General features: G+C 55.0%; 3 protein-coding genes and 2 non-coding genes across 5 annotated transcripts; 4 read left to right on the plus strand and 1 right to left on the minus strand.

Moving 5' to 3' along the window:
* The first annotated feature begins 2,226 nt into the window (after positions 1 to 2,226).
* On the plus strand, positions 2,227 to 7,153 carry JDV02_010549 (uncharacterized protein). Its single transcript, XM_047992300.1, has 4 exons — positions 2,227 to 2,605; positions 2,705 to 4,352; positions 4,577 to 5,941; positions 6,014 to 7,153. Exons 2-4 carry the CDS (start codon positions 3,974 to 3,976, stop codon positions 6,133 to 6,135), a joined length of 1,866 nt encoding a protein of 621 aa, XP_047848314.1. The 5' UTR covers positions 2,227 to 2,605; positions 2,705 to 3,973; the 3' UTR covers positions 6,136 to 7,153.
* A 464-nt stretch (positions 7,154 to 7,617) lies between these two features.
* JDV02_010551 lies at positions 7,618 to 7,691 on the minus strand. The gene has a single exon. It is a non-coding gene; the product is annotated as a tRNA-Asn (tRNA).
* An 804-nt stretch (positions 7,692 to 8,495) lies between these two features.
* On the plus strand, positions 8,496 to 8,611 carry JDV02_010880. Its single transcript, XR_007157330.1, has one exon. It is a non-coding gene; the product is annotated as a 5S ribosomal RNA (ribosomal RNA).
* A 2,896-nt stretch (positions 8,612 to 11,507) lies between these two features.
* Positions 11,508 to 12,106, plus strand: JDV02_010552 (uncharacterized protein; the record flags this gene model as incomplete). The annotated part of the gene is made up of 2 exons (XM_047992301.1): positions 11,508 to 12,015; positions 12,066 to 12,106. The coding sequence occupies 2 exons, from the start codon at positions 11,508 to 11,510 to the stop codon at positions 12,104 to 12,106; spliced, it is 549 nt and encodes a 182-aa protein (XP_047848315.1).
* Positions 12,107 to 17,318: 5,212 nt separating this feature from the next.
* JDV02_010553 (uncharacterized protein) lies at positions 17,319 to 18,343 on the plus strand (the record flags this gene model as incomplete). Its single annotated transcript, XM_047992302.1, has 4 exons — positions 17,319 to 17,337; positions 17,392 to 17,605; positions 17,667 to 18,063; positions 18,110 to 18,343. 4 exons carry the CDS (start codon positions 17,319 to 17,321, stop codon positions 18,341 to 18,343), a joined length of 864 nt encoding a protein of 287 aa, XP_047848316.1.
* Positions 18,344 to 20,708: the final 2,365 nt, after the last annotated feature.

Here is a 20,708-nt window from a genome sequence, read left to right on the forward strand (position 1 = left end):
CGTGCCGTCCCCATTGGCCCGCCTTCATGGTGCTCTCTCACACGCAAAGCACCTGCGAGCATCATCTCTGACCGCAACGTGGCACGGGTGCAACACGTAGCAACAATATTGTTACTTGGTAATAGCCCGCCACCCGTCATGAGCCGTATTTGCGCTCCTGTGCTGCAATGATGACACGGTACAGTAATGAACTGCGCCGCGCAAAAACATCGTGGACAGCACGGGGCAAGGCGCCCGCGTAGAGCCTCCGCTACTGGTAACATCGTTGGATGCAACCTCGGGACCCTTGGCCAGGGGCCGCGCGATTTCTCAAGGCATAGTTACTTCGTAGTCTCGTTGGTAATACTTCGCACAAGGTGAGACAAGAGCCTTGCGGTGAGTCCTTACTCTTCACCTCAGTGCCTGCTTAAACGGTAAATAACGCCGACGGGTCGCTTCCTTCTGGAAACTGTGGCATAGCTGTGGGCTCAAGTCAAAAGCTGGTGCCCGCCCAAACGGGAAGCTCGTTACATAGCCTTCGGAGCTGCTCCACATGAGTGCTTATTAGCCCTTCTCTCGTCCAGGCGCCAACGGTTCGAGATTGTGGCTTGGTGCTACTACTACCGAAAGCATTCGACTTTTGGCTGGGTCTTTGGCTGGAGCCCTGGCCGCAGGTGTGCGGATACTGCACCGCTGGATTGCCATCGTTGCCCGACTCGTCGAGGACTTTTGTCTCTCATCCGCTCTGGTGCGTGGTTGGCTAGGGGCGGGGGACAGGCGAGAGTGGCGGAGCGCAACAAGGGATCAAGATCCATTCCAGATCCATCAGCATCGCTACAACGGAAAAAAAAAGGGTGTCTTGCCAGGCAGAGCAGGTGGCGGCCAGCCTTATTTGCGCACCGTCGTCGGCTCCTCGGTCGCGTAAATTGATCTGCAACGCCTCATTGCAACCCCAAATCCGGAGATTTTGGCGTCCATGGCAGTGCGCCTGCTCTCCCCGAAGCTGGCGCTGGCACACGCGTAAGAGGCTCTGCCTTTCGTTTTCCGCCATCCGTCTCCCGCCATGAGACAATAACGACGTTGTCGGCGACTTCCGCAAACATGATTGAACGTACGTGTTACTCCCAGGCCTGTAGCGAGCTGTCTCTGCCGGTTCATCGCAATGCGCCGACGACCCTGTGCTCGGGCCACATTGCTGAAGGTACCAACTTCCTGTTCTGGGATTATATCGCCGGCGTCATATGTACTCCACGCACGATGGGAGAGATGCAAGCGCAGGCATCTAATGGCTTGCGATCAGTATCAGACCGTGTCGGGACGTTGGATAGTAGCTCTCGCCTAGGCGATGGCTTTTAAGACTTTTTTCAGGGAACTGACTCAATTGATGGGCGCCCGTGAAAGTGGACGCTGCTCCCGAGTACGTTGTAGCCAGCCGGTCCAATAAGATGCAATAAGCTGTTTGAGGCGATGATCACTGCCGGAGTCTGCAAGGCAGGACAGTAGGGCATGTCGAGCAACACAAGGTCAGGACCGGGGTTCCAAATTTCAGATGGACATTGGACCCTTGAACCTTCCCCGCGACCAGGACAGAGGTGCAGCCTTTGCCGCGACTGGACGATGCCAGTCATCCCGTCCGAGCCTTGCCAGCTTCTCGTTGTCAGTCCAGCTACATACTTGGTTGGCGGATCGGCCTCTCCTAAGCATCGACTCCTCTGGGTCGAATCCTCTCCCTCACCGCGTTCAGATGGCCACTCGAGGTAGCAGGCCAGCAGAGGAGAGGCGAGCGAGCTAGTGGAGCGTTTGGTGGGATCGAAAACCCCGGCGGGCGGTGCATCAGCGACTGCCGGTTGGGACGACAGACGGCGCTGGTTCAAACGGCTTCGCACTGTCAGCTTTCGTATACCGTTGCTCTACTCATTGCCACCAGGAGAAAGCGTTAGCCTGTACCTTTGGACTCTGTGTAAGCCGACTATGCGGCAGGTCTGGGCTGCTGTGGTACTAGGCGATGGATGGCGGCGCGTCTGCCATCGACGAAGATGCAGCGATGTAGCGCGCGGCGAAGCGAGGGGTAAGTTCGTTCCAGGTTTCGACGTTGCTGAAGTTGGCGGGTGACGGCGCCTGCCCGACGATCGAACTGACAGGTTGCAGCTTAGCTTGGTTCGAAGGGAGTTGTTTTGGGTAGGTGCGTTGGCCAGCACAGTAAATTTCCCCATGGAGTAGTACTAATGCTCTGTTACTGTATTCATATTTCTTCACAATCTGTACTAGACCTACGTCGTACTTCATACCGTTCATGTGGTAGCCTTTGCCACGGACAAAGGAAGGAGCCGTCATGAAACGTAGCACGACGAACAGCAGGCGCAACCGTATAAGCACACGCCTGGTCCCGAGCGAGAATAACCTGGAAGGTGCCACTCCAATGACCACCGCTTAGTGATCTGGAACCGCCAATTCCTCAATTTCGTCGTTTCACCGTCAGCTTCCCCGGAGATGCAGTATGGTCGCTCAGGCTTGCCCCGTCCTGCATGAATGAGTTGCGCTCCGACCAGGGCGTAATTGACCTCGTTCTCGCACCCTCCTACCAAACCCGCGCTTGAGCGGGTTGGGCCAAGCATAATAGGTAAAGGTAATAGCCTGGTACCTTGGCGTCACCGCTGTGGCTGCGTCGGGGGTCCCCAGGCCACGCAGGTTTGTGTTCACTGGCTGACGCATGAAGAGAAACAAGCAGCCAGTGGTCCGAGGCGACTTTACCATGACTGCCCTCAACATTTGGCGCCTCAGTCCACGTTACTTGTCCGTTCCAATTCGGCCAACACCACCAGTGACGTGCTGAGACAACGTCGCTACGCCTTGCACAAGCCGAGCAAGTCTTGCTTCCTGCCTTCCAGCCAACCGGCCGCTTTCCGCCGAGCCGCCAGCTGATTGTCTGACCGATCCAATATCGTCAGGGGGAAAGGGCGCGCACCCGCCCCTGTTGGCCTGTGACGGATCACGGGAACGGGTAGTTTTGGCCACGACCCGTTGCCGCTTCAAAAAGTCCCGGCTCCCAAAGTCCCTTGCCTTGAATGGCCTTTTAGCACAGTAGCAGCAAACGGCTAATAGTCCCTTCACCCGACCCCACCGGAGGCACGACTCTTTGGTACCCTCGGTGAAAGCGCCGGCGTGGCAGCCGAACGCTAATAATAGAGAGAGCCGGCTTCAACCCCCCTCCGCCCACTACAGAAGCGGTCGCAACCCGTCTCTGGTTCCATCCAGTCCAACGGGTAAAGCCGACTTTGCCCCCGTACGACGACGACGCCGTCCGCGGCAGCACTAAAGCGACTCGATTCGGCGCCCAGCACGGGTCGCAGGAGCGGAGGTGAAAGAGGGCGGCAAGCTCAAGGGTTTCGTCATTTCTCAGGGCCGGGCTTCGCCGGTCCGCTAGGCGACCAATAGCTTCCATTTCCTTACTGCGTCTCGCGACCTCACCAGCCCACCGCGCGCTGGACGATTGCAAGGCCGCCGCCAGCTCCAGCCCATAGACTCGCTCGGCTCCGCGGGCCCCACGAGTCGAGTGGCGTCTCGGCCGCCATCGCCGCCAGCACGCTCGCCTCCATTCTCCGACGTACGTATCGACCCTGGGCGGGTCAAGCCTTCAGAGGCAACGACTGCGGGTAGACTAGGTCCCCTTCGTCGCGCCGCGCGCCATTCCATCTCTCTTCACACACCGGTGTCGGCCAGCAACAGACCCAACGCAACCTTGACCTGACCCTGCAGCTGCGGTCCAAAGGCGACAGCGGCACAGACTGCGACTCACGACGTGCGACTTGCGACTGCGGCTACCACCGCGCCTGCATTTGCATTGTGCAACACTGCATGCCACTCACAGTGCCTAGCTGCGTCTCCACTCCGAGCCTCCGGCATCTCCTACCTCCTCCGCCACGGTCCCAGTCGACATCACGCGGCGTCTTTGCTATCGACCTCCGTCTTTCACAGTACCTTGGTATTAGACGTCATGGCTGGCTCCTCATCGTCAATCGAAAAACGACTTGCGGAGCCAGCATCCGAATCACCCTCACGTGGCATCACGCAGCGACCCCCAGGAGTCTCACCATCGTTAAATCCGCCGACTTTGCCACCTGGGCAGCGGCTGTCGCCCCCTTTGCCAGCACTCTCGTCGGTACCCTCGTCGGACCCTCCGCTAATAACAGACGTTCTTCCCATTGTTCCAACGTCAGTGACGACCTCGCCTTCCAACTACGGTCGCATCAACGCCGAGAACGAGAGTAATCTGAGCCTCTTCGACGACCTGCCTAGCCGCCGCGCCAGAAACCCGCGTCTCCAGTCAAGCCCACGCAGTATGTCGAGAGACTCGCAGCTCTCTCAAGGCGCCGGTAAGCGACCTCGGGAGCTATCCAAAGGTGTGTGAGCATGCGCGTGGTTGCACCACTTGCTTAAAGACCGCCCCTGATGCTTTCCTCGGCCCTGGGCAGACCGGATGAATGGACTCGACTTCGGCGACCATCCACGCGTTGAGCGCAAGCCCCCAAATGCACACGGACTTTTGGCTTGGGAGTGGACTGGCGGGCTAAGAGCCAAGGCTAACGTTCCATCGCAGGCGAGTCGACTGCACTCCAACAGCGGCAGAAACAGGCGCATCATCGGCAAGACCTCGATATGCGGCGGAAGAGGCACAGAGCCACTCCAATTACGTTATCGGCTTTGCCTCCAGAGCTCGTTGACGCAATCCTATCTCATCTGTCAGCTCAAGAACTCGCTTTCGTTGCAGCCACTTGCCGGGCGCTACGAAAGCACGCCATGTCCGACTTTCACTGGCATAGGTTGGTCCAGCACAACGTACCTGGCCAAGCCGTGACCAGACCCGGCCCCTTCTCGAGCTACCGCGAACTCTATGTAGCCCACGACCGGGTTTGGTTCCTACCCAAATACAAGATCTGGTTCTGCGACAGGGACCTGATGGGCAAGCTCATCGTAACGCGTCTCGATCAGCGACGCGGATGCATAGAGGGGTATCAGCTGCTCGCAGTCAGCAACCGGAGCACGTTTCAACACTGGTCAGCAGACAGCCAGGTTATAATCCACGGGTTCGAGCCGCAGGTCAAGCTGCACCTGGACAAGCCTGTCGTGCAGTTCCGTGTCCGAGACAGGCAGGAGGACGGAGGTTTTTCGTCACGACCCGGCGCTAACCGCTTCGCCGACGAGATGCCCATGGCACTAGAGGAGCGCATGGGCGCCATGTTCAGCAACTTCCTGCTAACGCGGCCCCTGGACCCCAAGACGGCCGAGGAGAAGCTAGATACCGACTACCCGTACGACAACATTTGGCCACCGCCGACAATCCCGGCCCGTCACCACGTGTCCGGCGCCCGCTCCGGCCAGGGTGTCGTCGAGCTGTCGCCCGATGACCGGCCCCGATCTCAGTGGGATGTTTCGGACCAGACCTTCCGTATTCGGCAGTGGATGGAGATGGCCGGCACGCCTGCGCCGCCGAGGCTCCTGGGCCGAACCCCTGCTGGGCCGCCGGATCTGGGTCTGACAGGCGTCCATATAGGCGAGGAGATCATCACCTACTCGACCCTCGACCCCGTCCTGTACACGCCGACACCGACGAAACCGTGGCGGGGGATTTGGGTTGGTGACTACAGCGGCCATGGTTGCGAGTTTCTGCTCATTAACCAACCGGACGACCCACCCGCGACCGATGCCGAGCTGGGTCTGGTCCGAGATGACGATGAGACGGACGAGTCGTGGGAGAAGAGGCGGACCGAAGCACGAATGTACCGCGGACGCTTCGAGGCGATAAAGCTGACTGGCGATCCGAATGTGCCTCGTGGTGAGTACACGTTTGTGGCTGACGATCTGGGCCCCAAGGGCTTTGTTGGCGTGGCGGCAGACGAGCCCTTTGTCGGCGCCAGAGTTGTCCACAGCCAGGGCCATATCGCAGGCACGGGCTTCGTGCGAGGTGAGTCTAGAGAAAGGCGAACACATGGTTAGCGACGAATCACTGATGCGGTTGGCGCACGCGCACATGCAGACAAATACATTGAGAGCCAGCTTCTGCTTCTCTCCCCAGACCGATTGGCACAATACTGGGTCGGGTTTGGTCACATCAGCTTCTTTGAGAGGGTCCACATTGACGACTTTCTGGTACCGTGAGGGGTGGCTGGAACGTCAAAGGGCGTGTCCTAGCAAAAGTGAGGGTGACGATGGCTCTTCCCGCGCCTCATGGCCGCTAGCCGAGGAGACTAGCTGAGCAGCTGCAAGCCCGTTGATGCCATGGTATCCGTTGTCTCTGTGATGGCTGTCGTGCTCGTCATGTCTGCCATGGCTATCGCGTCTCTCGCTCCTCTGTGACTGGCGTTGCCGCTGTGTCTTTGCCGTGGCTCTCGTGGCTGTCATGGCTGTCGTGCCTGCCGTGCTCTAATGCCTGTCGCACCCCCCAATGCTTGGTTGCGCCCATCGTGGCCGTCATACCTCTCTTGGCCACCGCACTTTCTCATTCACAGGTGTACCTGCGCACCTCGTGAACCGCTCCTATTGCGCATCGCCAGCAGGGTCTGCCGCCATCCCATCTGCATCGCGTCCAGCGGGCCAAGCTGAACACGTTGCAGGAGAGCCAAGAGCGAGGTGACTCCCGCGGGTGACGCAGCGCATGGGATCTCATTACGTGAAAGAGTAGGCGGGCAGGCTTCCAAGTTCCCAACTGGGAAGGTGGTGATTCCGAGCCGCGTCCCGCCCATGAATTTTGATGGGTCCCCGTCTGGTCTCCGGCCGGGACATGATACAAGGGACGGCATGAAAATGCTTGTGTTACATATTGAGAGAAGCCCCAAAAAAAAGATTGCATCATGACCCTCGACCTTTGGATGGGGGCGGGGCGAGGGTCCAATTTGTCAAGCACGCTCAGTACTGTCGATTGCCACCCAAGGCAACAACATACTGCGGCGTCATGGTAGCTTGCCTCGCAATTTCTATATATAAAAAGGCTTCCGTCGTGATTTGTTTGAATGGACGAAAGATGGTTTGGGAACTGGCTCCGTGATGTACGCTTTTATGGTCCGGCTCTGCACGCTTATGTACGAGTGTAGGGGTATGTATAGCAGTAAAGGCCGCTCTTCTTATTGCTTTTATTACTTTTATTTCTCTCGATATTTTAATTAGTCTGGTTACTCTCGTTGCTCTTGTTGGACTGGCAAACGGCATAGCAGGGGTGGTTCTTGCTCCGAGAATCTTTCGACATGCAGTTCTTGCATATCACACAAACCTCAGTCACTTCCCCTAGACTTGGTGGGTCAGCATCTCTCCATAGGATGCGCTTCTTCGACTCATCGGACTCTCAGATGCCTTGTGTTAGCTCCCCAGAGGCAAATTTGGCTTAGGATTCGTGGCCTTTCTCGGTCTCGGCCGCATCCTCTGGCGGAAATCATTGAACTTGCAAAACAAGCGTTAGCTGCGGCGAGTCCCTGTTATACTGAACAATTGATACATTAAACAGTGTGAAATGTTTCACGCCAGTGCGCTGTGAAATAGAGATCAAATTAAAAGCAAAGAGGAAAAAAAGGAACGCGAACAAAAAAGGAGAGACGCCTAGATGAATCGTAGAACCATCCAAAAAATTATCTTGTTGAGATCATGAAACTCCCCCGGGAAGGCTCGAACTTCCAACCTCCTGATTAACAGTCAGACGCGCTAGCCAATTGCGCCACGGAGGACGTTTCTCAATTGTTGGAGAAATGCAACGTTAATTTTGTATATACCGGACTGTGTGGCGATCTGGTGAGACCTCCCCTTGTTGGGCAGACGATTGTTACTGGATGAGCACGTTGATGCATGGCGACATGTGGATACCAGGGCTCGCACTACTGCTACCAACAAAGCGGGTCAAGCACCAAAATAATCCACCTCACGTCCAAACTCAGCCAGTCTGCTTTAGCAGATTGCTGCCGATGGGGATATGGGAGTCTGGGACCACGACTCGTCCGTGCACGTGGATTGCAGTGAATGTGAATGCGCGATGCCTACCCGAGAGGCTCTCGTCGTTTTCTGGGCTGGTTTATCATTGCGAAAGATGATCCAGTTGGTTGCTTTCGGGAGCTACCTGAATCCTCCCACATGCAGCTTCGAGGCTAGTTGGCGAAACAGGGCATGAACCTCAATGCTGCTCTAACCATGCGCACACACGCACTCGCAATTGCATTTCATCTCTCAACACCATAATTTCCAGGCATTCGTATGTAGGCCAAGAATGCGAGACACCAGATCTTCACATGTTGGACATGGTGTGGTGCCATCGTGAAACTTAGTTCGTGGAGCCAAGTGGGGAGCCTCAACGGCCGTCTGCCTCAAACCGATCGCAACACAACATTAGTCAAAAGGAATGCGACAGTCGTTCTCGCGATCAGTCACACCGACTGACTCACTTCAACTGGAAGTCCTTTTGTCATGTCTCCGGGGTTGCGGTACTGCGTTGGGTCAAGGAAGCAGTATAAGGCAAATTTGCTCGACTTCTAGTACATACGACCATACCTACTAGAAAGCACGGGATCCCGTCCGCTCTCCCATAGTTAACCTGGTAAGGGGCAGATTAGTAGTTGGGTCGGTGACGACCAGCGAACACCGGCTGTTGTATGTTTTTTGTCTTTTTGTTCTTTATGTGGCCTCGCTGGCTATAAGTCGATTTGCCTCATCATCTAAGCACATACGACCATAGCCATAAGAGAATTCGGGATCCCGTCCAGCTCTTTGGCCATGTTTACTGCCCGCGAGATTCGTCGCCATGTGCCTCCACTTCCGGGGCTGTTATCGTCCAAGTCTGGAGGATGGCGCACCTTGCCCCCTTCCTGGTCCCCACCGTTTTGTCAGCTGATAGCGGCTAAAACGGAGTAACCCACCGTTTCCCTCCCGCCTGCGTACCTTAGCGCAGTCTCGCCGACATCGGTCATCGCGAGCAATACAGGCAACCAGAACACTACGCACACCCCACGCACATTAAATGTTAATTTTAATTCTTGCCGCCTGCATGCCTCTCACCAAAAGATCAGCGCATAAACGCGCCGGGACATGGCTTCATGCATGAGTCCAGGTCGTTTGCCTCGGCCATTCATCAACCAATAATGACCATGGATGCCGCACGGCTTCCTAGGCAGCCGGTCAGATACATGAGCCTCGGGACACGAGCGCCGTTGCTAAACCATGCAAGGAGAGTCATGCCAATCAGAACAAAGGCAATAAGATAGTAGACGCGACACGATCGTTAATAGATAGGTCTAGGAAGAAACGCGTAGTGCACTCTACGCTATATCTTAGCCTCCTCTTACTTCCCCTGATTGAGAAGTACTTGTGTAAGGTTATCTTTACTCGTAAGCGTGTCCGGGTGCTCGTCGCCGAGCACCTCTCGACGTAGCGCTAACGTCTCGCGATGCATCGCCTCGCTCTCCTCGTACTTACCCTGCCCGAGAAGCACATTTACGAGGTTGCCTATACTGCTAAGTATGCATGGATGCTTATCGCCGAGTACCTTTCGAAATAGCACTAACGTCTCGCGAATCATCGCCTCGGCCTCCTTATACCTCCCCTAGCGGATAAGCATACCTATAAGGTCGTCTATACTCACGAGTGTATATAGATTATAGTCGTCAAGCACCTCTCGATATAGCGCTAACATCTCGCGGCTTATCGCCTCGGCATCCTCGTACTTCCCCTGGTGGAGAAGCACCTGTGTAAGGTTGCCTATACTCTTGAGTGTGAATACATGCTTGTAGCCGAGCACCTTTCGATATAGCGCTAACGTCTCGTAACTCATCGCTTCGGCCTCTTTATACTTTCCTTGGTTGGCAAGAACATTTACAAGGTTGTTCATACTAATGAGCGTTTCTGGATGCTCGTCGCCAAGCATCTATCGGTGAAGTTCAAGCAATTTCAAGGAAAGTCCCTCCGAGCTCTAATACCTTCCCAGAATATAATTGGCTTGATTCACATGCCAGAGTAAGGTCGACTTGTCCACGCCGCCGGCTGAACTGTCGTGTAACTCCAACGCTCTCATCGCGTGCGGTAGATACGTTACCCAAGTCTCTCGGTTCTCATGTTTTGGCCATGTAAAGACTTTGTTGAGGTGTTGCACCACAATCCCGACAGATAATATAAGCTCATCTTTTTGGCTCAACCAGTTTCTCGTTGCTAGTCGCACAAGCCGATGCATGTCGTATGACGCTTGAGAGGCTCGCTGAGTAATAAAAGCGTAGGCTCTCAAGGCGCCAATTGCCTCGTCCATCTCCAACTCATCGTCGGTTGAAGGAAGGATACTCCGGGGAATATCCTTCTCGGCAAGGAATGACATGAACTTCAGCAGCTGAGCCGCAAGTGGGGAGAGTTGACGAAACGAAACGAGCCATGTTGTCGCGATAGGATTTTGAGTGTTTGCGGTATTCCTATACCGGCCCCGGTCCTCGAAATCCTTACTCAGGAGACTCACAAAGTTTGCATCGCTCGAACAACAATGTCGTAAATACCGCGTGGTAGTCATCCCTGTCCGGTCCATATACGCTGATGCTTGCTTGACAGCAAGAGGGAGATCGGCCAAGAAGTCGAGCAATTCTGTTGTGCATTTACTATCGCGCATCTACTCCGGCTTCAGGTAATTTTTCATAAGTTCGGTGGTCTCGCACCTACTCATCTCACTCACATGGACGACATTAGTGGGTGGGCAGCGGCTTCGTTACGAACGCGGCAAGGAGTTTTGCCTGACGAGGCTGTCCCGCACTGGCTGGCATCACATGAGCTGAGCTTGGCCCCTGTAGTCCCTGATTCATAGAGCCACCTAGATGCCGCTCAATCCGATTCTTGCGCGTGCTGACGGCCGATTCCACGCAGCTGAATCAGCCAAGGACGCATTTCCTGATGTCTGGCCTTCAGCTCGCTCCGGATCGCCAATCATACTAGCCTTGTACGGAGTGACTGTGTCTCCACCAGTGAGCCCGCGGGCTGCCGACACAGGGTCTCTGTGGTGGTCAGGGAACGAGGACCAACCCACCACGGTGAGCAACTCCGATTACAGCAGGGCGATGTGCCGGCTGAAGGACTCGTGATTACTTCGCCGCTCAGTTCTGGTGCACAGGCAGGAGCCGCAGTCGACGATGTCCCCATTGTACTCACATGCGCGCTCTATAAAGACCACGTCGCAGTCCAAGTAGCGCCCGCAGCTTGATTGTGGTGACTGCGGTATATTAGGCTCATGGAACAAATGTAATGAGTCCCTTTGGCCATGACTGACCAGGCGCTCGAGCATGCGGCAACGTACTTACAGGAGGCACGCCTCACTGGGTCACTCACGTGGTGCGACTTCCCAGGAAGCGGCTGGAAGTCAGCCTGACGTGGCTGCGGCCTGGCAGCTGTTTCCGATGCTGTTCTTAACACCGCTACCGGGGGGGGGGGGGAGTCACGTGACAATAACAAACAATCGTCTTGACCTGCCAACGCCATCACCATTGGCGTGACTTGATCAATCAGTACGCTCTCCATACCGATCCAACATGGAAGAAGACGAAATCGCAAGACTACGGCGACTACTTGACGAATCCGAACGCCGACGGGAAGAAGCCGAAACCTTGGCCGCCGCTGCGCGACCACAAACAGTCACAGACTACCTCGAGGCCTGCCATCAACTCAGTCTGGCAATTGACATAGTTACGGACAAGAGCCTGACGACACAGGGAGAGCCCACTAAGCCCACAGGCCGCAAGTTTCCACGGCGGATCATCCCCTGGGACAGCTTCGCCGCGGCGCAAGAAGAGACGTGGAACCAGCTAGCAGCTGACGATGCGTTTTTTACTGACACTATTTGCCCATCTTCGAATCAGGTGGACTATATCGCATCGTTGAACAGGCCAATCAGCAGCGAAAATGATCTTCGAAACTTTGAGCGAGATACGGTCGAAATTTCTGTTCAGAGACTGCTTGACGAAGTGTACCGGAACCGGCGTCTGCGGGACAACCTCGATATGCAAGGCACGGTGACGTTCAAGAGCCATATGAACCTAGGTCCAGATGAGGAATCCGTGTCTGAATCTCTAGAGGGCCTGACAATCCAGGCAACTTCGACTGGTGTCCAAAGGCGCCGGGCCCAGGGTAGAGGAAACCGACGAGCGGATCAATTCTGCGTCTATCGAAATGAAAGCGGACGAAGCTACCCTTCTCTTGCGATCGAATACAAGCCACCACACAAGCTGAGCCGGGATCAGATCGTCGCTGGCTTAGGTTGTGAGATCCGACCGCAACATGATGTAATCAACGCAGAAGGGGAAGGTTTTGGGTTTGAGTCAAGGCGCCTCTGTGCAGCGGTCATCACGCAGCTATTCTCCTATATGTTAGGGTTAGGCACGTCTTACGGCTACATCTGCACGGGAGAGGTTTTTATCTTCCTGCATATCCCGACCGAGAATCCGTCCATTGTCTACTACTCAATACAGGTGCCAAACCTGGACGTTGTGGACGACGATGAGACCAGACTGCATCGGACAGCTATTGCACAAGTCTTTGCTTTCGTGCTCCGGGCTGCTCGGAAGGAGCCACCGCCACAGTCGTGGTTTGATGCCGCCGAAAAGCTTGGGACTTGGGCTGTGGAGTACGAGAAGATGCTGGAAGACGTCCCGGTTTCCGCGCGCAAGCCACAACACGAGACCCCCTATAAACCGCAGCGCTGGAAAGGGTTCGCACGGTCGCCGATCCATACTCGTTATCGAGCCTATTGCCTGGCAATGGGTCACGACCCTTTACGTCAACACGAAGACGATGAATCGGATAGCCCGTCGCCGACGCCAGATCCGGCGGCCTCGAGCACGAGAGTTACAAGGTCATCGCAGAGAGCCAATCCAAGAGGAAGCAAAGAAGTTCAGCGACGAGGTACTCGCCAGCGGAACATACAACAACGGCAGTATTGCACTCACCAATGTCTTCGCGGACTGGTTCTTAGAGATGCGATCGACAAAGGCTGCCCGAACGTCTTGGACCATGGATCAAGCCACCTTGACCTCAAAGATTTTAGGCATTGCATCAGGAAGCAACTAGCCACAGATCGTGGGCGCGACTCGAATTGTATGCCACTCGGCCTTTCTGGCCTACATGGATCACTCTTCAAAGTGTGCCTGTCCACCTATGGCTACACTCTTGTCGCCAAAGGTGTGGAGGAAGCCGACGCGAGTGTTCTGCGTCACGAGGCCCGCATGTACGACGAATTGCGTGGCATACAAGGGATACATATTCCTGTGTCTCTCGGCACCCTCGATCTAGCCCTCCCGTACTACTTTGACGGCAGAATATGTACAAGTTTCTTGTTTCTTAGCTATGCTGGGCGCCCTCTGAGTCACATTAACGACACGATAAAGCCTAGACTCGTCGCAAACGTCTCTGAGGCGCTCGTTGCGATACATAAACGTGGTGTGCTCCATAGGGATGCAGAGCCGCGAAACTTACTGTGGGACGGCAACACGATCATGATTGTGGATTTCGAGAAAGCGGATATCTGCGAACGCCTAGTCCTCGGATCCATAAGTCCAAACGGCAACACTCGAAAAAGAAAGCGGAACTCTAAGCAACGAGCAGAGTCTCAGCTTCGGCAGGAACTAGAGAATACCCGACGCAGTGTTGCAAGGATTTTTGAGCAAAGAGGGATGACATGTATATAACATGCCTAGTTGGCATGGAAGAAATGCTGCCTGCGCTGTGTATTCTAAGTAGTTGCTGAACACCTAACTGACGTACAATCCATTGCACGAGATTAAGCTAGCGAAACATACTTTAAACTATGTCTTTGGGCGCAGGGAAATGCCATGTGTGCCGTGATCTGTGTGAGCGAAACTGCGTGTGCCGAGACGAGCTGAATATGCAGCCAGTCTGACCGCTGTCGCCGCGGTGTGACGGGTGTTGGCCCGTACATGCAGATGGCTAGAGGGTTCCAAAACATGACCATACGGACTCAGTCGCCTGCGGTTGGCTCAGTATTTAAAACGCGGTGCCTGTCCGTTTGGTCTTCTCTCACTAAACCTCCCATCGCCCTTCCGTCTCAGCATACTAACTCGCCTTCTTCAATATGATGCTCACAATCCATGGAATTGCGTGATGAGGCACGTGAATGGAGTGCTGGGATCGCAGGGTCGCGAGTGCGATCCAAGCGATCCCGACATGATCAATGAAGAGCTGGATGGATATATATATTACCAGTCATTACCCAAGAGTAGATAGCCCGCCGTACAAGATACTAGCACCCTCCTTGAGATACGGCGTACATGCGACGCCAGTGTTGCTTCTGGGTCGCTGGTAACCATTTTGTTGGGTTTGCACTGGGTCGGCCCAACGGGTTAGCGGTTGCTAGTGTGTCGCAGTGACCATCAACCACATTGCGGCAGACGACAGGTTACTGGTAAGGACGACACGCCACCGGCGCTTGTTGCCAGTAAGAACCCATTGCCGGTTAGTGGCATCCGGGGGCTCCTAGTAACAGTTGGGTGTTAGTTGTTGGTAGCGTCATGACGCCAGCAACCTCGCAGCCCTTATTGCCGGTAGGGACGAGGTGCTGGTAAACTCGAATCACAGGGTGCTGGTAGCCGCTGCGGCTGCACGCGCTGTCAACCAGCAACCCCACTGTAGGATCTTGCACAGTTACTGGTAGTCCCCTGGGCAGGACCATAAAGTACTGGAAACTATTCGGCGGGGGCAGGTAGCGCTCCCAGCAACTCCTCTAGCACCCCGGCCCCTCTCCTCAGCGCCACTGCTACGGAACCGCCCCGAGTACCAGTCACTGTTGGCCTGGCCCGGCAGGCCCAAGTTCAACCGTCTGCTGGCCATTAATTTTGAGAATTGATGATGCTAACTTGGACCATCATTGGAACTAGCCACGCCATGCGGAAGATGTTAGCAGGTCCATTTAAGAGGGGCCTTAGAATATCTGCCGTCTGAATTGCGTTACATTTTCCTCTTCCTCTCAGTCCGCTCAAAATCTCATTCATCTCCAATATGTCTCCGACCAAAGACAACAAGCTAGCCTTGCAGGCCGTGGTGAACAAGCTCAGCCTAGCAGATGCCATGACCCTGAGAGATGCATTCTCATACAGCTCGATTCTTGAGCAGTGTTACAGCATGAGAGTCGATCCGGTAGACTACTTATCCAAAACCTTCAAACATCCTGTGACGCTACTGTCAGCGATGTTTGACACTGGCTGCATTCTCATAGGCTCCCGTGCCTTGCAGTTCTTCGTGCCAGGGTCCGATCATGCCGAATCCGCGTGGAAATTCTTCGTCCCAGGATACAAGGAGTCAGTAGCAGACATGGTTAATGTGCTGAGCATGTGTGGTGTGACTTGGCAGCTTGAGGAGGACGACACAGGTGCCGCCCTGCGACAAAACAGAGTCACGGAAGCCCATCATACGGTACTCGACTGCGTCGACTCCGGGATGTATGGCGTCGACCTCACCGCAACGGAGCCACAAGCTGGCCTTGCATTCAGCACGTTGAATGGCCGGTTGCACCATAGCGAAGGGGCGCAAAAAGTTCAACTCATTATTGGTAACGGTCGAGATGGCTTGAGAGGCGGCATGGGCTTCTTAAAACAGGTTTGCGCAAGCCATGTCCAATGCTTCATCAGTGGATGGTGCGCCGCCCATATGTACTATGGCAAAGCAAGCACCAAAACGTCGACCATTTGGAGGCCGCAACAAGATGGAGAAACTTCAGCGCAGCAAGTAAACGCTCGGAAGTATGAGCTCCGGGGATTCCGACTTGAACGAGCGAGTCATGGGCCACCTATTACCCGCAGTTTCAATGATGATGAGTCTATCTTGCTGGACTTCGGCGACATGTATCTGGGCTTCATACAGAGGTCGCACCGGCCTCTACTCAGAACCTGGCTCAGGGAAAGACGGAAAAATATCGCCAGCATTACTTGGACGGAATTTGACGGACGGGTCTTCTCCATCTCGGACCCGTGGGAAGCCCGCTTCCAAAGCTGTGCAGCAACCTTCACGACGCATGCGGTGGACTTACCTTTGAACAGGCTCCGGCGTCTGGCAAACCTCGTATCCCTAAGCGCTGCGGGCTGTGATGCGCTGAGATGTGACTCTTTTCGGAGCTCGGTCGCGTCATCGCTAGGAAACGCGAGCTGGCGCTCGCCTGAACTTGCTCGATCCGGAATACTATTTTCGGACCTTCGTTCGGCCACTCCTTGGTCTTGGACTGTGTAAATTTAAAATAGGAGTAAATTCAAGTTTGCACTGCTGAAGTCTCGCAATATTCTCCACAATCAGCTAGCGAGAAGCATGAGCTTCGTTAGTCACGGACGGCAACTAGTCTCCGTGCCGGCTTTGAGGGACAACCCGGGCCGCCTCAGTGCCCCGGTTGGACCGGCGCCGGGATGATCGGCGCCAACGGCGGCCCACCGGGCCCACTCACAGCATCTACGGCGTGCTATATGAGGGCGGAACACCGCCAATTGACCCAGAAAGACACAAACGCACTTCATTTTACCAAAGAGAATATGCCTACTTCGGCCACCTACCGTCGCGAACACTGGGGGCCAGCGCTTCTGCTGCAAGAAGTCCGGAGCCACCAGGTCACGAAGCAGAAACTGGCTCGGAGTGGCGATTGCTATCGGCGTGTCATGGCCCAGTTAATCGGCCTCCAGGACTGGATCCAGGCCCTCAAGCTGGACAACGCCCGCCTTCGTCATGAAAAGGAGCGTGACAAAGAGACCATTCGGAAGCTAGTGGCAACAGAACTTGCTTTGAGACATCTGGTGGGCATCAGCAGTGATCATAATTTACGTTCTCGTGCTCACGAATCCCAGACACCATGGGTAGTGATGGAAACCGGGCAATCGACTGCCTCATCGAAAGCGCAGCCTTGAAGCTGGATTTGAGGGGCAGGGTTGGGCGACAAGGACAGCGCATAGCCATTCCATATGTAGACCAGGTTTACATCCAATAAGCTCCATGCAATACGCGCTGGCATGCAGGCGCATGAATCGTGCATCCGTGAACCGACATGAACGTCGGTCCTCGGCGGCTGCCTCGGCCCCGCTCCGGCCCCGCTCATTCGGCGGAGCAAAACAGCCGACCCCGCTCCGGCCCCAATGGTTCGCACAGGCAACATGGCCAAACTAGGATCTGAGAGAGCCTCCCCAATGTCCCAGCATCAACCCTCAGGTCGGCCCTCGGGCCCGGAATGCATATAACTTCCTGGTTTTCCTCCTCCTTCACAGGTCTGCATTTTACTTTGCGTCCAGATTCACGCACCTGCTTTTTACCGAACCGACCCGCGGAATTTCAATTAGACTCGATCATTACAGGCCCTCATGATGCAGTGGCATAAGTGTATGTAAACGATACCGCCTATTGAGGTCTCAGATCTGACACCTATTGCTTTAGTCAAGTCCCTTGGCAAACGGGAGTTTGATACCCGTCTCGTATTGACTGCTCTTGCCAGCGTCTCCTCATGGTGTCTCTCCTTGTCTGTGTCTGTCTACTACACCCTTCGCGAGCCACATGACCAGGGCACCATCGTCGGAAGACGCATCTGGGATCAAAACATGACCCACAACCAAGGCTTCGCTCTCGATTCGAGCTGCATGAATGCTTTTTGGTATGTTCGCACACTCGTTATGTCTCAATTCTACTTTACTTAGAATGACGTTACTATATAGGATTGCTCTCTTCGCTGCACAGCTCTTCGCTGTTATAGGCATTGTTTTACGAGGCCGCAAGGACGACAGCACCATGGCGATCTGTATTCACTTTTGTGTCAACAATCTATTGCACGCCATCTCTATAATCCTGTTTGTGCGGTCGGTTTTTGGATGGACCGAGTTCATTCTGGTCCTCAATTTTGTCAACCTCTCCTGCCTTCACTTCCTTCACCAAACTGCGCCTCTCTACGTCTGTGGGCCCCTTGTCTCCGGCCCTCTTTCCTGGGGCTTTCTGGCCATGTACTGGAATGGCTCCATGGCTGTGGATGCAGGTGACAATGCCAGAAACGTTCTGACCGTCTTGGCCATGTTTGGGATCCTGGGTTACGGCCTATTCATTTCCATGGCTTTTAAGGTTGGTCTCGTTTGCATAGCGGTTCAGTGGATGCTAAGTTGAATAGGACCGTGTCGTGGCCGTCGCTCTCGGCTTCTTCGCCGCGGCCATAGCTATTGCGCAATTCCGCCTCGAACAAGACGATTTTCGGTGGATCACACCTACAATTACTAGCTCGATACTAGTCTTCACAAGCGTTCTGAGTATCAGTCTTAATATTCGCAAGGGCAAGGTACTAGACTGGGAATGCGATGAAAGAAAGGAGGATGATGGCTCGGGGAAGCATTCTGAACTAGTGTAATGCCTCGAACAAGTGGACCGGTCCGTCCCAGTGGGTTCAGGCAGTTGCAAGACAGACAATCTCAAACGCAGGACAGCACCCGGCTGGTATCACAGTTGGAATAAATGCACAAAATAAAGTTTTTCAGCTCGCACGCATTTCCCGCCCTTCCCGCATTGTGAAGCTGTGTCTCTGAACGGTCGGCGAAATTCTCTGGAGCCGAAATGCTCCGGAGGCAACCGACGGGCTTGTATGCACAAGCGTCGTGGCGCCGCACGCGCCGGCCGCATCACGAGCGAAGCGTGATAACTTACGGTTCGCTGAGTATCTTGTCACGGCACGCGCGCTGCTCTATCATTAATTAGACCGGAACTTGAACTTCTTGATAGCCTAATATACTTGCACCCGGTAACAGTCTTCACCAAGTCTAACAAGTTTGCAAGCACGGGGCAGTGCGGGGACAGAGTGGGCGGCGATGCGGGTCAAAGTGCACACGGGATCGTAGCCCCGCATATATTGCGCCTTCCGAGAAAAGCTGCGCAGAGCACTCCAGGGCTCGCAAGCCGCGCCTGGTTCATGCATGCACGATAGTGAGTCGCCATGATCTCTGGAGCGGACAGAATCTACGCTCGTGCAGATTGCCGCGGTGGAGTACTTGGAGCAAGCAAAACAGCTCGGAGGAAGCCCGAGCTCGGCCTGTCACGCGATGCAAACGGTTGACCAGGAGGCGCTTCAGCTGTCGGTCGTCTCGTCTGCGCCTTTAACTTCCGTTCATGGTCTGGACCAACAGTTGTGTCCCAGAACCAACAGTTTTCTCCCAGAACCAACAGTTGTCTCTTCAAAAAAAAAAAGATCCTAGTCCACGCGGAACCGGGAAGGGCCCCCTGTGCTCCCCCGGCGAGGCACGCCAAGCCTGACGGCATGTGCTTGCTTACGGGGTGGCCGTGATCAATGGTTGGCGTGAAGGTGTACTCGCACCTGCCACGCTCCCGGCCTTCAGCTCCGCCTCAGCCCCGCGATCGTAATTGAATGAACCGCTGAAAGAGACTTGGTGCGGTTCACGCAAGTGTGACACTACTGCATTAGCGGACCGTCCCGTCGGGACATGCAGGTGATTCATTCTTGGGCGTTCTTCATTGGGTGCAGGAACGACTCATAGCGTTGTAGGCGCTACAAAGAGTGGGACATGATTGCCTGGTGGCGTTTGCATTCAATCATTGCTAGCTAAATACTAGTGATGCATGGCGCTCTTCATCGCCGTCCTTTCTTTCGCAAAGGGCCTTCATCATCCGTCCCACGCGCCCTCTTTCGCCCAACCACTTTCTGACAGCCATCAGGCTGCCCCTCTTTGGGAACGGGGTCCGAGCGCTGGCAGCTGCCTGAATCCTTCCTTTGGTGAGGCTGCGTTGAGATTGGTGAAGGCAAGAGCAGCGGTGGGGGCTCTGACTCGTCAGGCGCGGCAGGCGCTGCTGACGTATGCAACGTTTGTGCTGTTGGTGTCACAATATGCATGGCGACGGGATGCTGCGAGTACTCAAGGCGCGGAGTTTGCTCCATGTGAAGGGTAATCCTGTGCTCTCCTTCTCCTTGCAGATAGAGATCCGTCTGGATGGAAATCCACGGCGATGTTGGTGCAGAGGAACAGTTGTCAGGATAAAATGTGAGAGATATTCGACGCGTGAATTTAGTATCCATGATTTGAGGCCCAACTGTTTTTGCTGCGAAAGTTATGGGAAACCATAAGAGGATGTCGCCATCATCGTTGCTTTCTGACTCGAGCGTTGCAAAACTGTTGTATAGCTCATCGCGGCAGTCTAGGACGGCATGGACCCCAGGTAGACCATGTTGGAACGCGTTGACGACTTTGCAAGTGAAAGGTGCCATGGCTGGTATTGCTGGGCAAACAGGTCTTACTGCAAGCACACCGTCCAGTCTCCTACTTATCTACGTCTTCTTCAGTGCCGTTATTTTTGAATTCTCAAATCTGAAGGCTTTCATATGGCAGCGTACTCCCTCGCCCGGGTGGTGCGGGGCATGTCCGGCGCTCACGCTTAGCATCCGGACGTTGTGGATTCGTGCCGCCGGCCACTCAGCTCCGGAGGCCGTGTTTCTCACGGCAACGCCGGAGGGCGAGGCACCCTAAAATTAGCGACTCATCCGACGCCGCGACTGACAACCCCTTCCACAGCGTAGCAGCCCCCGGAGCAAACCCTTGTCACAGGAGCATCGGAGGGCGCAAAACCAGGGGTATCGGCCAGTGTGAGTGGAGGACTCCAGCGGGCTCGGTTACTACTGCAAGCGATTCGCCGGCGCACAAGAGAAGGCACAGCGAGCAAATACAAGCGGACCAAGTTAAGGCAATGCCCTGCGCAGCCGCCCGTGAGAA

The sequence above is a fragment of the Purpureocillium takamizusanense genome, chromosome 13, assembly GCF_022605165.1.
Source record: "Purpureocillium takamizusanense chromosome 13, complete sequence".
NCBI classification, from domain to species: domain Eukaryota; kingdom Fungi; phylum Ascomycota; class Sordariomycetes; order Hypocreales; family Ophiocordycipitaceae; genus Purpureocillium; species Purpureocillium takamizusanense.

Coding starts and splice junctions, on each gene's coding strand:
- JDV02_010549 (XM_047992300.1), top strand. CDS start 3,974: ATGGCTGGCTCCTCATCGTCAATCGAAAAACGACTTGCGGAGCCAGCA. Junction 4,353..4,576: donor GCAGCTCTCTCAAGGCGCCG/GTAAGCGACCTC, acceptor GTTCCATCGCAG/GCGAGTCGACTGCACTCCAA. Junction 5,942..6,013: donor AGGCACGGGCTTCGTGCGAG/GTGAGTCTAGAG, acceptor GCGCACATGCAG/ACAAATACATTGAGAGCCAG.